The sequence below is a fragment of the Suncus etruscus genome, chromosome 2 (genome assembly GCF_024139225.1).
Source record: "Suncus etruscus isolate mSunEtr1 chromosome 2, mSunEtr1.pri.cur, whole genome shotgun sequence".
NCBI lineage: Eukaryota > Metazoa > Chordata > Mammalia > Eulipotyphla > Soricidae > Suncus > Suncus etruscus.
Genome location: NC_064849.1, coordinates 57,354,713 through 57,367,941, shown reverse-complemented (window position 1 = coordinate 57,367,941; position 13,229 = coordinate 57,354,713). Strand labels below are relative to the sequence as shown.

General features: G+C 37.8%; 1 protein-coding gene across 1 annotated transcript in view; it reads right to left on the bottom strand.

Moving 5' to 3' along the window:
• Positions 1 to 13,229, bottom strand: part of HEATR5A (HEAT repeat containing 5A) — a 106,628-nt gene that overhangs the window by 80,703 nt on the left and 12,696 nt on the right. Inside the window, exons 5-9 of the mRNA XM_049766942.1 lie at positions 12,865 to 13,039; positions 7,588 to 7,748; positions 4,347 to 4,602; positions 3,225 to 3,380; positions 729 to 979 (exon numbers count right to left, since the gene is read on the bottom strand). Of these exons, the coding sequence (XP_049622899.1) occupies positions 729 to 979; positions 3,225 to 3,380; positions 4,347 to 4,602; positions 7,588 to 7,748; positions 12,865 to 13,039 (999 nt within the window). The remainder of the gene's footprint in view (positions 1 to 728; positions 980 to 3,224; positions 3,381 to 4,346; positions 4,603 to 7,587; positions 7,749 to 12,864; positions 13,040 to 13,229) is intronic.

The following is a 13,229-nucleotide window of genomic DNA, read 5'->3' as shown; positions in this document are numbered from 1 at the left end:
AAAAAAATATTTTTTTGTAGTTGCAATGTTAAGCTTGTCAAACCTGTTGAATTCTTTTAAACAAAAGACATTGGTTCCTAAAAACACTGTACATCTTACTATATGCAAACTGTTTTTAAAAAATCACCAGTATCACTAACTATAAAATTATTATCTATACTTTATGATTTCTTAATTTTGAATTTCTCTTTGTCCTTTATGATACAATTTTGGGTCATTCCCAGGTGATAAACAGGGTTCTTACATGTAAAACATGCATTTAGGTAGTTGAGCTATCTCTCTAGTCCTACAGTACAACATTTATTATTTTGCTTTTTTGGATCACATATAGTTATGCTCAGTGCTTACTCCTGGCTCTGTATTCAGGGACCACTTCTGGTAGGGTAGAATGCAATTTTTTAAATTTTGTTATTGGGCCACACCCAGCAGCGCTCAGTGGTTACACCTGGCTCTGCACTCAGAAATTGTTCCTGTCAGGCTTGGGGGACCATTTGAGACGCCGGAGATTAAAACCAGGTTCATCCTGGGTCAGCCATGTACAGGCAAATGCCCTATCACTGCACTATCACTCCGGCCCCTAACAATGCAATTTTTAAATGCAGAACTAAAGATATCATTACTTAAAAATTTGTTATGCAAAACTTTGACTTTGTTATATACAAGGGGATAAATGTTGTTAGGAAAAAACTTGAAATATCATTATTGTATATTACAAATGAAATCATTACCTGGCCTTTTCCATGTGGAATTCCTAGTGGACAATGCTTTACTGCCCCCAACAAAGCTGCCACAGCAAAACTAAAGCCAGTCACTGCTTCAGGTGAAGACTTAAGTATATTAAGTCGTTCAAGGCACCGATCTAAGAGAGGTGTTAGGTAAGAAGGCAATGCCACAGCAATGCAGTGTAAACACCAAGCTGCTGCTAGTCGAACAGAAATGCTAGGATGAACAATAACTGAAATGACACTGTCAAGAATCCCTAAAAAGAAAATAAAAATGAAAGACTTAGCTATAAAATTATTGAAGAGTTATGGAAGAGTCAAAAGAACAAATACCCAAGTGGATATAAAATACTAGTCTTTTATATAAGTTAAATTAGAATTTTTAGAAAATGACAATCATAATTTCTACAACCAAGAACTCTAATGTATATCATAAAAATGACTTAAAGTTAATACATAAAAATTTTATTTCCTTTTTAAGCCAATATTCTGCTTATTTTGAGATCATTAATAGGTACTAGGAAGTATCATCATTAAGTAATACGAACATGTTGACAAGAAGTTCACCATACTTTTTAAAACTAAAAAAAAAAAAAGTAAAAAATAAAAATCCCTGGTGCCAGAGAGATAGCACAGCAGTAGGGCATTTGCCTGCTCGCAGTCAATCCAGGATGGAAGGTGTTTCAAATCCCAGCACCTGTTATGGTCCCCTGAGCCAGCCAAGAGCGATTTCTGAGTGCAGAGCCAGGAGTAATCCCTGAGTGCTGCCGGTGTAACCCAAAAACCAACCAACCAACCAACCAAACAGAAAACCCTATTGGGGCCGGAGTGATAGCACAGCGGTAGGGCATTGCCTGCACAAAGCCGACCTGGACAGACCCTTGATCTCTGGCATCCCATGTGGTCTCCCGAGGCAGATTGAGAGGCAGAAGAGGGAGTGGTGGCAAATGAGAGGGAAATGGGAAACTGGTCGAGAAGGGATGGGACAACTGGAACATTGCATAAATGAAACTCAACTACCAGTGACTTTTTAAATCTGTATCTCACAGTGATTTAATTAAAACATAATAAATCTCTTATTTATTCATTCTTGTAATTAGTATACTTCCTATTGCCATATACCTCTCATTTGAAACAAAATCAAGGCCAATAAAACACAGTAGGCTATTATGAAGACAATTAAGGTACCAACTTAGGAAAAGAGTATCTTAGCTACACTGCGTGCTTTGCATATAAGAGGCACTAGGCTCAATTTGTGGTATCTGCTCCCTCACAAAAGAGAATATATAAAAAGTAAAATTCATATTCGCTGCATTCAACCTATACTTTCATTAAAATATATATCAGTTCTTGTTCTTGTTGACTATAACTTAAATAATACATGTTCTAGGCTAAGTAGTTCCTAAACAATCTAAGAAACCTTTATCATAGTCTGTGAGAAATCTTTACTTCAGTCTATAAGAAATCTTTATCACAAAGGACAAAAGCTATTAAAATTCTTTTTATGTGAGTAAAAGAAGTTAGAGCTGAAAGGTCACATATTATTTGATGCCTTTTATGTGAAATGTCCAAACAGAGAAATCTATAGAAAGTATCAGTGATTATTGGCAAACAGTGGATGATGGAGAAGAATGACTACTGAAAGGCATAGAACTTCTTAGGGTAAAGAAAACATTCTGAAACTGGTGGTAGCCCAGGTATGACATTGTGAATAGGCCACAATTTCTAATTGTATACCTAAAAAAGGGTGAGATTGATGGACAGGAATCATCTTTTAAAGTGATCAAGTATTTTCCAATGAGAGAAAGAAAACAAATAACTTTGAAAAGAATTCTAAGGAAGTTAATACAGAAAAGAGTTAGGGTCATAGTTTCTGTTTTTTAAATTATCTTCAAAAAAGAGATTTTGGTAAAGCACTTTAATTGTAAAAGAAAAAAAAAGCACCCACCATGTAAAAACATTCATATTTTATTTTAGCTTTTGTTTGTTTGTTTTGGGGCCACACCCAGTGACGATCAGGGATTACTCCTGGTTATGCACTCAGAAATTGCTCCTGGCTTGGGGGACCATATGGGATGCTGAGGGATCAAATCATGGTCTGTCCTAGGTTAGCACATGCAAGATAGATGCCTTACGCCCTGCGCCACCACTCCAGCCCCATTCATATTTTATTTTAAAAACAAATTATCTTTAATTCATGATTATTTATTTTGGTTTTTGGGTCACACCCGCCAGTGCTCAGGGGTTACTCCTGGCTCTATGCTCAGAAATCGCTCCTGGCAGGCTTGGGGGACCATATGGGATGCCGAGATTCGAACCATCGTCCTTCTGCATGCAAGGCAAACGCCTTACCTCCATGCCATCTCTCCGGCTCCTAATTCATGATTATTTCTAACAGTGGAATCTATAATAAATGAACTATTTGAAATTTCCTATTGTCCAAAGTGATGTACCATAAAAGTAAAGGCAAGTTATTCATACAAATTTGTAAATAACAGATACCTGGACTAGATTCCTGCATCAAAGGTGCAGCTGTAGTGCCAAGACTGTGTATGAGATTTCCAAGTTCTTGTAAAGCACACACCAGCATATTCTGGCTGGCAGCTACTTCAGCGGAGCCAACACGTTTTTCCAAATTACCATCACTCATAATTGATTCTGATAAAAATGGAAGAAATAACTATGCATCATTGTTTTATTAAAATTGTCAAAGTGGTTAAGAATTAGAACAGAAAGTGTAATGGTAAAAAGTAATACACTTGATCTATTCTTCGTGCAAGAGATGAAATATTAAAATGGAAATTTGCAGAAATAAGTAAACTAAAATAACTGAACTGTTCTGTACAACATGATAAGATAAAATTTAGCAAGTGGGACAAAGGGAAAAATAATATTTTTAAAATAAACAGAATAGACAAATCATTATATAAACAGAGATGAAGTAATATTAAAAAAATAATGCATCAAGTTTCATAGAAGATCAAGAGTTTTGAGGCACTATTATTACCAGCCTATAATACATGTTACAGCATGCATATTCACACATATATGTACATGTATATACACATACATAAGTATTAATGCCAAGTTAGATACTTTGTTTCATCTTCTTTGTTTTGTTTGTTTGTTTGTTTGTTTGTTTATGGGTTACACTCAGTGATGTTCAGGGGTTACTCCTGGCTATGCAGTCAGAAATTGCCCCTGGCTTGGGGGACCATATGGGACGCTGGGGGTATTGAACCGAGATCCGTCCTAGGTTAGCTCATACAAGGGTAATGCCCTACTGCCTGTACCACCACTCCGGTCGGTCTCCACTTTGTTTCATCTTCATTTTGGCTACTTTATTCTAAAACAATTGCTATCTTGAAGGTTTCTGTACTAGCAACATGCCAATCTAACATTTCTAAAGGGAAAATTCTTTTATTTGTTTGTTTGTTTTGGGACCACATCTGGTGGTGCTCTGGGGCCACTCTTGTTGTATGTTTGGGGGTTGTTCCAGGGGATAATATGTTAGAGAAAACCTGGGCCTCCTGTATTAAAAGCATGAGCTCTAGATCTTTGAGCTATCTCAGGTCTGGGACAATTCCTTAACCACCATTAAAACAAACTTAAGTTGAGCCATACCCACAACTTTCTTTAACTTCCAGATAGCCTGGCAAATATCTTTGGCAGCAGCAATTTGAGCCTTTTCTCCAAGAAGGCCTCCTATAGTTGCTCGAAGAATAAAAGAAACACAACGGCGACTGCAGGCAGCATCAATCTGGGTTTGGCTGGCCTTAGGGTGTGATGGTGACACAAGACTTAAGATATGAGAAAGAAATGTTGTAAAATTCCTCTCTAGCCATACTCCTCCTAGTGTTGAAAAAAATACCACATAAGCCTAAAAAAAAAAAAAAAGATGTTTTATATTCAGAATAAAATAACTTTAAATTTTATTATATTATCTTCACAAAAAGTTACAGAAAAAATTCACATACATTAAATTTTTCTCATTTAGAGTCAATTTTTTTTTTTTTTTTTTGGATTTTGGGCCACACCAGTGAAGCTCAGGGGTTACTTCTGGCTATGCACTCAGAAATCACTCCTGGCTTGGGGGACCATATGGAATGCCAGGAGATCGAACCGCAGTCCATTCTAGGCTAGTGTGGGCAAGGCAGACGCCTTACCCCTTATGTCCCCGCTCCGGCCCCTCATTTAGAGTCAATTTAGCTATATCACTGTTTTTTGTGTAAGTGTGAACCAAACTGAATTATTAAGAATTTATTTATAGGGGCCAGAGCAATAGCACATTAGTGAGAATTTGCTTTGCAAGTGGCCAACCCAGGAAGGACCCAGGTTTGGTCCCTGTCATCCCATTTAGTCCCCCGATCTTGCCAGGAGCGATTTCTGAGCAAAGAGCCAGGAGTAACCCCTGAGCACTGCTGGGTATGGCTCAAAAACCTAAATAAATAAATAAATACTGTTTTGTTTTGTTTTGGTTTTTGGTCACACCTGCAGCACTTCGGGGCTACTCCTGGCTCTATGCTCAGAAATCATTCCTGGCAGGTTTGGGGACCATATGGGATGCCGGGATTCAAACCACAATCCTTCTGCATGCAAGGCAAATACCCTACCTCCATGCCATCTCTCTGGCCCCTAAATAGTTTTTTTTTTTTTATTTTTTTATTTTTCGGCCACACCCGTTTGATGCTCAGGGGTTACTCCTGGCTAAGCGCTCAGAAATTGCCCCTGGCTTGGGGGGACCATATGGGACGTCGGGGATCAAACCACGTCCTGATCCTTGGCTAGCGCTTGCAAGGCAGACAACTTACCTCTAGCACCACCTTGCCGGCCCCCTTAAATAGTTTTTTAAAAGAGAAAAATTTATTTATGATTTTAGAATAGCCTGCTAATATTTTAGTTATGTGTCTATGCACATAACAATGATTCAAGCTCCTTAACATTCTAGGGTTTTGGGGGCCATATCCATCAGGGCTTTCTTCTGGCTCTGCTCAGAAATCATTCCTGGCAGGCATACAGGACCATATGGGATGACAGGGATCAAAATGCCCTACTTGCTCTGGACCCTCTTAACATTCTGATCAAAATAATCCTAACCAAACATTAAAAGTATTTACTATGTTTTAATGGCATAACTCTCTAAGGGAATTTAGTTCTAGAAATAGAAAATTTATACTGATGAAGCATGCTTTATTTTCATAAATATTAATGATTTTCTTCTGTAATCTTTCAGAAACATACTTTACAATTATATCAGAGCTTAATTTTTAAGAAGTCCAATAAATAAAATAACACAGCAATAATATAATGTGAATTGTAAGAAGCTTATAAACGTGTGTTGGTGCCATTCCCCCGAGCCTGCTAGGAGTAATTCCTGAGCTAGGAATAACCATTAAGCACCACTGGATGTAGCCCAAAAATGTTGTGTTTTTTTTTTTGTTTTGTTTTTTTTTAAAAAAGTCCACAGGCTCGGGCCAGGCGGTGGCGCTAAAGGTAAGGTGCCTGCCTTGCCTGCGCTAGCCTTGGACGAACCGCGGTTCGATCCCCCGGTGTCCCATATGGTCCCCCAAGCCAGGAGCAACTTCTGAGCACATAGCCAGGAGTAACCCCTGAGCATTACCGGGTGTGGCCCAAAAATCAAAAAAAAAAAAAAAAAAAAAAAAAGAAAAAAAAAAAGTCCACAGGCTCAAGAATAAACTGTATGTCTTGCATACATGAGATCTGGGCTTAATCCTAGATATAATTAAAAATTTTTTTTCTGAGGCCTAAACAATCACACAGTGGATAGGGTATTTGCCTTGCACATGACCGACCCAGGTTTGATCTCCAGTGTCCCATATGGTTCCCCTGCTAGGAGCAATTTCTGAGCACAGAGCCAAGAGTAACTGCTGGATGCTGCCAAGTGTGCCTCCCCCCCAAAAAAAACAAAAATAAAATTGAAGGATCTACAGACTTTCCCACTATTATATCTAAAATGCTTTATCAAGGATTTGCACTTTGAAATTTCATTTAAAACCAAGAATTAAGATTCACACAATCAATTTATTTGCTATACACATTTCTTAGAGGTTAAAATCCAAGGGAAATATAGTATCGTCCATGTTGAATAATATATACCTAGAGGGGCTGGCATGATAATACGCTGGGTAGAGAATTTGCCTTGCATACCAGTGGACATGGGTTAAATCCCTGGCACACCATATAATACCCTGAGCACTGCCAGAACTAATTCCTAAGTGCAGAACCAGGAGTAACCCCTGAGCATTTCCAGGTGCGGCTCAAAGTCCCCACCTTCACCCCACACACACACACAAAAAATACATAAACCTTAAATCTAAACTACACAGTAACACATAAATCCAAATGAAAAACATGTTAAACCAGAGAAATATATGAAAGTACAAAGATTAGAAAGATAATTTTTTAAAAAAAAAATGCTGTTTGTGTTTCAAGAAAAATCTATATCTATATCATTAGGAACTGAAAACACATTTTGGGTAATAGTCTCTTTAGTTAGGTAAAAGTAAATACAATTTTCTCTTATTCTAGTTTTGGCTTCATCGTTTCTATTTATAAATTTGAGAGCATAATTAGGTCACCCTAATGTTACTTTTTTGACGAGAACAGGAATGATAAGAGGTGGTGCCCAGAGGTTACTCCCAGCTCAGTGCTTAGAAATTGCTTCAGTGGTACGCAAGAAGACCATGCAGTACTGTAGACTGAAACCTGATTCAGTAGCATGCAAAGCATATACTCTGAACTATCTCCCTTGCAACACTGTCACTTCTGAAAAATGTCAAATATTATAACTTTACTCATATAAGCCATTGAGAGTTACACATAGATATTGAATTGTGACTCTAACCTGAGTAACTCCAACTCGGACATCCCTACTGACTGAACTGGTTCCTTTGAGCATGTCTCCACTGGCTCGAAGAAATCCTGAACTCCCACGTAGAAACCCTGTTCCTAATAATTCCAGAATTTCCTCCACTGATACTTTGCGAATGCTTTGTCGTGAAGCTGCTATAACAAAAAACAAAACATGTGATTCACATTTTATAAACTAAATTTTAATGCATAATCTTGATTTAGATGTCCTTGACTAATATTTAAAAAAACCTAGAATTCAAACAAAATACAAAAATTGTATATAATGTAATAAAATTATAACATGTAATATAATTATACAATATCACATATATCTATATCAATACACATAAACTACACAATAATTTAGAAGTTAAATCATAGCAGACCCTAAACTATCCTGTCACTGACAAATGTCTATACTACATTAAGTATTACATTATTTTTCCTCCAAGTTAAAAGGCTGATGGTCTACTAAGATAAAACAGTTCTAGTTCTCCGTGAATAAAAATGCTATAAATTCTTCAAAAATTCTTTTAAAACATGGCAAATCATTTCATTTTTACAAATTCTGTACAACTCTTAATGAATCATATAGCTATGTCCTATAGATTAATAAATGCAGAACATTTTTCTGTGTTCAGTTTGATATAGGCAAGTTTCTACCTATGAATATCAAAGAAAAATATCTCTCTTAAAAATAAGACAAGATAAAAAATATAGTGGGTAAAGTTCTTGCCTTTCATAGAGCCAACCTGGTTTGATCTCCAGCATCATATATAGTTCCTGAGCTCCCACCATGAGAGAACTTGAACAGAGGCAGTAGTAAGCCCTGAGCATGCTAGGTGGCCCCAAACTAAACAACAAACCTCAAACCCCCCCCTAAAAAAAAAAAACAATAAACCTGTTTTCTCTTTCAATTCTCTGAAACCCAAAACAATTTAATTATATTGGAAGAACAAATTTGATTAAAGTTAAGATGGAAATAACCACTAGAAATAAAGTTTACATTGACATTTGGGAGAAAAACAGTGAATAATATATAATACATATCCTTATGATTCATCAGTTCAAGGAAGTAGAGAAAAGAATAAATTTAGTGTGTGGCAAAGTATTATAGTATGTTAGACAAAAGTATGAAAAAAATAAAAGAGGGCAAATGAAGTCAGGAATTTTGGAGCTGATAAAAATGGCATTGTGATTTTAAATTCAAGATTAGATTCTGGTGCCAGAATGTTTCGATGATACGATGATACAGAGCACATGCCTTGCAAGTGTGAGGCCCTAGATTTGAGCTCTAGCACCAAAAAGGAAGCAAAAAAAATTTAAAATATATTTAGTAATATATGTATGTATATGGGGTGGGGGTAGAGAGAGAAGGATTCTTTGACAGAAGAACTCTTTGTTTTGTCTTGTTTTGTTTAGGGGTCACACCTGAGAGAGCGCTTCAAAATTACACTGGCTTTGTGCTTGTGTTTATGATTGCTCCTACCAGTGCTTATAAGTGAAGGTTGATATTCCACATATGACTCACCCCCTTAAACTACTCTCCAGACTCCAAGAGAGGGGCACTTAAAGATCGTTTGAGAGTAGTGAGGGAATAAAGAAAAGGAATATCTGGTGAAGAGCTCAAAGTAGAGGAAAGATAAAGAGGAAGAAGGCCTTGAGGAAGGATATTAATGCTTAGTAACTTTAGATCAACATGTACAGATCAGTGAAGGTGCAAATTAAAGGATGGGAAAGAGCAAAAGACAAATGATCTGTAGTTTGCATAATACAGATGAGTAAAGTAAGGTGACAGTGGTGATCTTGATATCATTTTTCTAATGCTGTGAGAAAACAATAGAATAAAGTGATCAGAGATGGAAGCAACTGAGTCATTTAAACAAAGGAGCAAAGAGGTATTTCTCCACTTGCTTGGATCAAGATAGTACAGTGAAGTAAGGTGGGATATTTCTATACATTTTTTTTTGTTTGTTTTTGGGCCACACCCGGTGACGCTCAGGGGTTACTCCTGGCTATGCTCTCAGAAGTCGCTCCTGGCTTGGGGGACAATATGGGACACCGGGGGATCAAACCGCGGTCCCTCCTAGGCTAGCGCAGGCAAGGCAGGCACCTTACCTCTAGCGCCACCGCCCGGCCCCACATTTTTTGTTTTATAAGATTTTTTCAGTGTTACCAAAAATGCTGCCAGAACTGTATAATAAACTCCCAAGCATCCCTCAGGTAGCATATTTTCCTTTTTCTTTCTTTTCTTTTTAAGAAAACATATAGTCATTGTAAAATAGCTCTTGATATGAGTTTACCTCATAGTTTCCTCAGAATATTTGGCAAGAGAAAACCATGTCAACTATAAATATTGCTATAGAGTATTTATCAATGCATATATTACAAAGCATGTCACTAAAGAACTATTAACAATAAACAAAATCTGGAAACAAACCAAATATCTAAGAACCAAAACTAGATAAAGAAACTATGCTAGGGGCTGGGAAGGTGGCGCTAGAGGTAAGGTGTCTGCCTTGGAAGCGCTAGCGTAGGACGGACCGGTCCGCGGTTCGATCCCCCGGTGTCCCATATGGTCCCTCCAAGCCAGGGGTGATTTCTGAGCTCATAGCCAGGAGTAACCCCTGAGCTTCAAACGGGTGTGGCCCAAAAAACCAAAAAAAAAAAACAAACAAAAAAAAGAAACTATGCTGGACCAGAGAGAGCACAGCAGTAAGGCATTTGCCTTGCATGCAGAAGGATGGTGGTTCGAATCCCAGCATCCCATATGGTACCCCGAGTCTGGCAGGAGCGATTTCCGAGCGTAGAGCGCTGCTGGATGTGACCCCCCCCCACAAAAAAAGAAACTATGCTATATACATACAATATAATACTACTAGGAAAATGGAAATAATGCAATTTGTTATGTGAATAAAACTGGAGGGAATCATATTGAGTGAAGTCAACTAGATAGAAAGGGACAGATACAGAATGTTCTCTTTCATATGTGGGATATAAAGTATAACAAATGACTAAAAGTAACTGAATCTGAGACTGGTCTAAGGAAATGAGTTTATCATGGTAGGGAGACAGAATCAGGGGTTGGGAGAAAGAGGAGTGTATTTCTTGGGATGAGGGCTGAGAACAATGCAGTAAAGACATTGGTGAAGGGTATGGGGTTGGAACTTCATATGTCAGAAACAGTATTGTAAAGAAAAAAAAAAGAGGGCCCGGAGAGATAGCACAGCGGCGTTTGCCTTGCAAGCAGCCGATCCAGGACCAAAGGTGGTTGGTTTGAATCCCGGTGTCCCATATGGTCCCCCGTGCCTGCCAGGAGCTATTTCTGAGCAGACAGCCAGGAGTAACCCCTGAGCATCACTGGGTGTGAATTCCCACCCCCCAAACAAAACAAAACAAAACAAAACAAAAAAAGAAATAGTATTGTAAATCACATTGACTAAAATTAAACATTAAAAAAAAGCATTCTTAAAGCATGAAATCGATATACCTTTATGTGTTAAGTAATTTTGTTTTTTGTTTTTTATTTATTTTTTTTGTTCCATACCCGGTGACGCTCAAGGGTTACTACTGGCTATACACTCAGAAATCGCTCTGGCTTTGGGGACCATATGGGATGCCGGGAGGAACAAACTGCAGTCTGTCCTAGGCTAGCGTGGGCAAGGCAGATGCTTACCGCTTTCACCACCGATCCGGCCCCATTAGTAATTTGAGTATGAGAATAAGGCTAAGTCTTCCAGATGGTCCTCTACAAAATGTCATTTACCTCTTTGTAGTTAACATGTAATCTAAATGGGAATATTTTAAGACAATACCAATATGCTGTAACTCATCAACTATTCAAGAATGCACATAAGATTCCCGTCTGCATATACAACAGTCCTATCTGCATATATAACAATAGATGCAAAAGTCAATTAATTTTAGTGACCATTCCATGTGAATTTAATTCATTGACACTCTAGCAATACATTCTCAATTTATATTATTTTTTAATTATTTCAATAAAATAATACAGATTCCCCTTTCATTTATTATATTATCACCTATTCTACCAATGTGTGTGTGTGTATATATATATATATATATATATACATATATATATATGATATATAAATATGTATATATGGGGAAGGGTGTCGAGAGTCATTTTAGGACAAGTTAAATGAAACACTGACTATACAAGCACATAGAGATATCACATGGCAGTTAAATACGAGAGTCTGGCATACAGGAAAGAACTACAGGCTAGAGATATAAATCCTTGCCTTGCATGCTGCTGCAGTGCCTTGTGTTCCAAACCATATATACAGAGAACAAACCAGGAACCACTGATAAACAGTGATATTAAAAACTTGAGACTTGGGGCCGGAGAGATAGCATGGAGGTAAGGTGTTTGCCTTTCATGCAAAAAGATCATTGGTTCGAATCCTGGCATCCCATATGGTCCCCCGAGCCCGCCAGGAGCGATTTCTGAGCGTGGAGCAGGAGTAGCCCCTGAGCGCTACCGGGTGTGACCCAAAAACCAAAAAAAAAAACTTGAGACTGGATATCTCTTGGCCTTTTCTGTGTAATACAGTATCACAAAGACTAAACAGGAATTTCTAGAGAAAGGAAGGAAAACCATGGTCTTAAAAAACAAGTGAGAGCAAGGAGGAGCAACTGAGTTTAATGTTGCTAACAGTTCTTTTTTTTTCCCCTCAAATTTTTGATAATAAAAACTTGGTGGAGCTGGAGCGCTAGTACAGATGTGGGGTGTTTGCCTTGCACACAGCTGACCCAGGATGGACTTTGGTTCAATCCCGGCGTCTCATATGGTCCCCCAAGCCAGGAACCATTTCTGAGCGCATAGCCAGGAGTAACCTCTGAGCGTCACTGGGTATGACCCAAAAACCAAAAAGAACAAAACAAAAAAATAAAACACTTGGTACCTTTTAGCAATGTTTACAAATTAAAATTGGTATATAACTGCTTATTCAAAGTAGTGATGGAGAGATCAGCGCTATAGCACAGCAGTTAGGGTGCTTTCTTTTGCATATGGCTGTCTCAGATTCAATCCCTGGCATCCCGTATGCTCCCCAAATACCTCCTGGAATGGTTCCTAAGAGCACAGTCAGGAGTTACCATTGAGCACTGCTGGGTGTGGCCCCCAAACAAAACAAACAAACAAACAAATATGATAATGGGAAGCAATATTGCTACTGTTTGCTTAAATCAACTGGAAAAAATTGTAATAAAAGATATTCTAAAAATAAATATATGGGTTTACCTGTTCCTGGATGTTTAGAAATTAAAGCTTTAGCCAACACTGTGCCTAGTAGCTTTGAAACTGAAATCCGCACATCATAATTAGAACCTTCAAAGGACTTAAAACATAATGTAGCCACGCTGTCCAAGTCTGTACTCCACATAAAGATGGCCTCATTCTGAAGTTCAAGGAGACACTATTCAATTGAAAAACAAACAAAAAAATCACTAATGAATAAGTAAATTATCTGTCAAATCAGATTTATACAAGCTACAGAAACTATCAAGATCTAACAAAACAATATAAATCCAAGTCTGAATAACTTTAATCTACATAAAGTAATTTACCCACAAAGATAGGAAATAGAATACACTTCTAACTCAGTA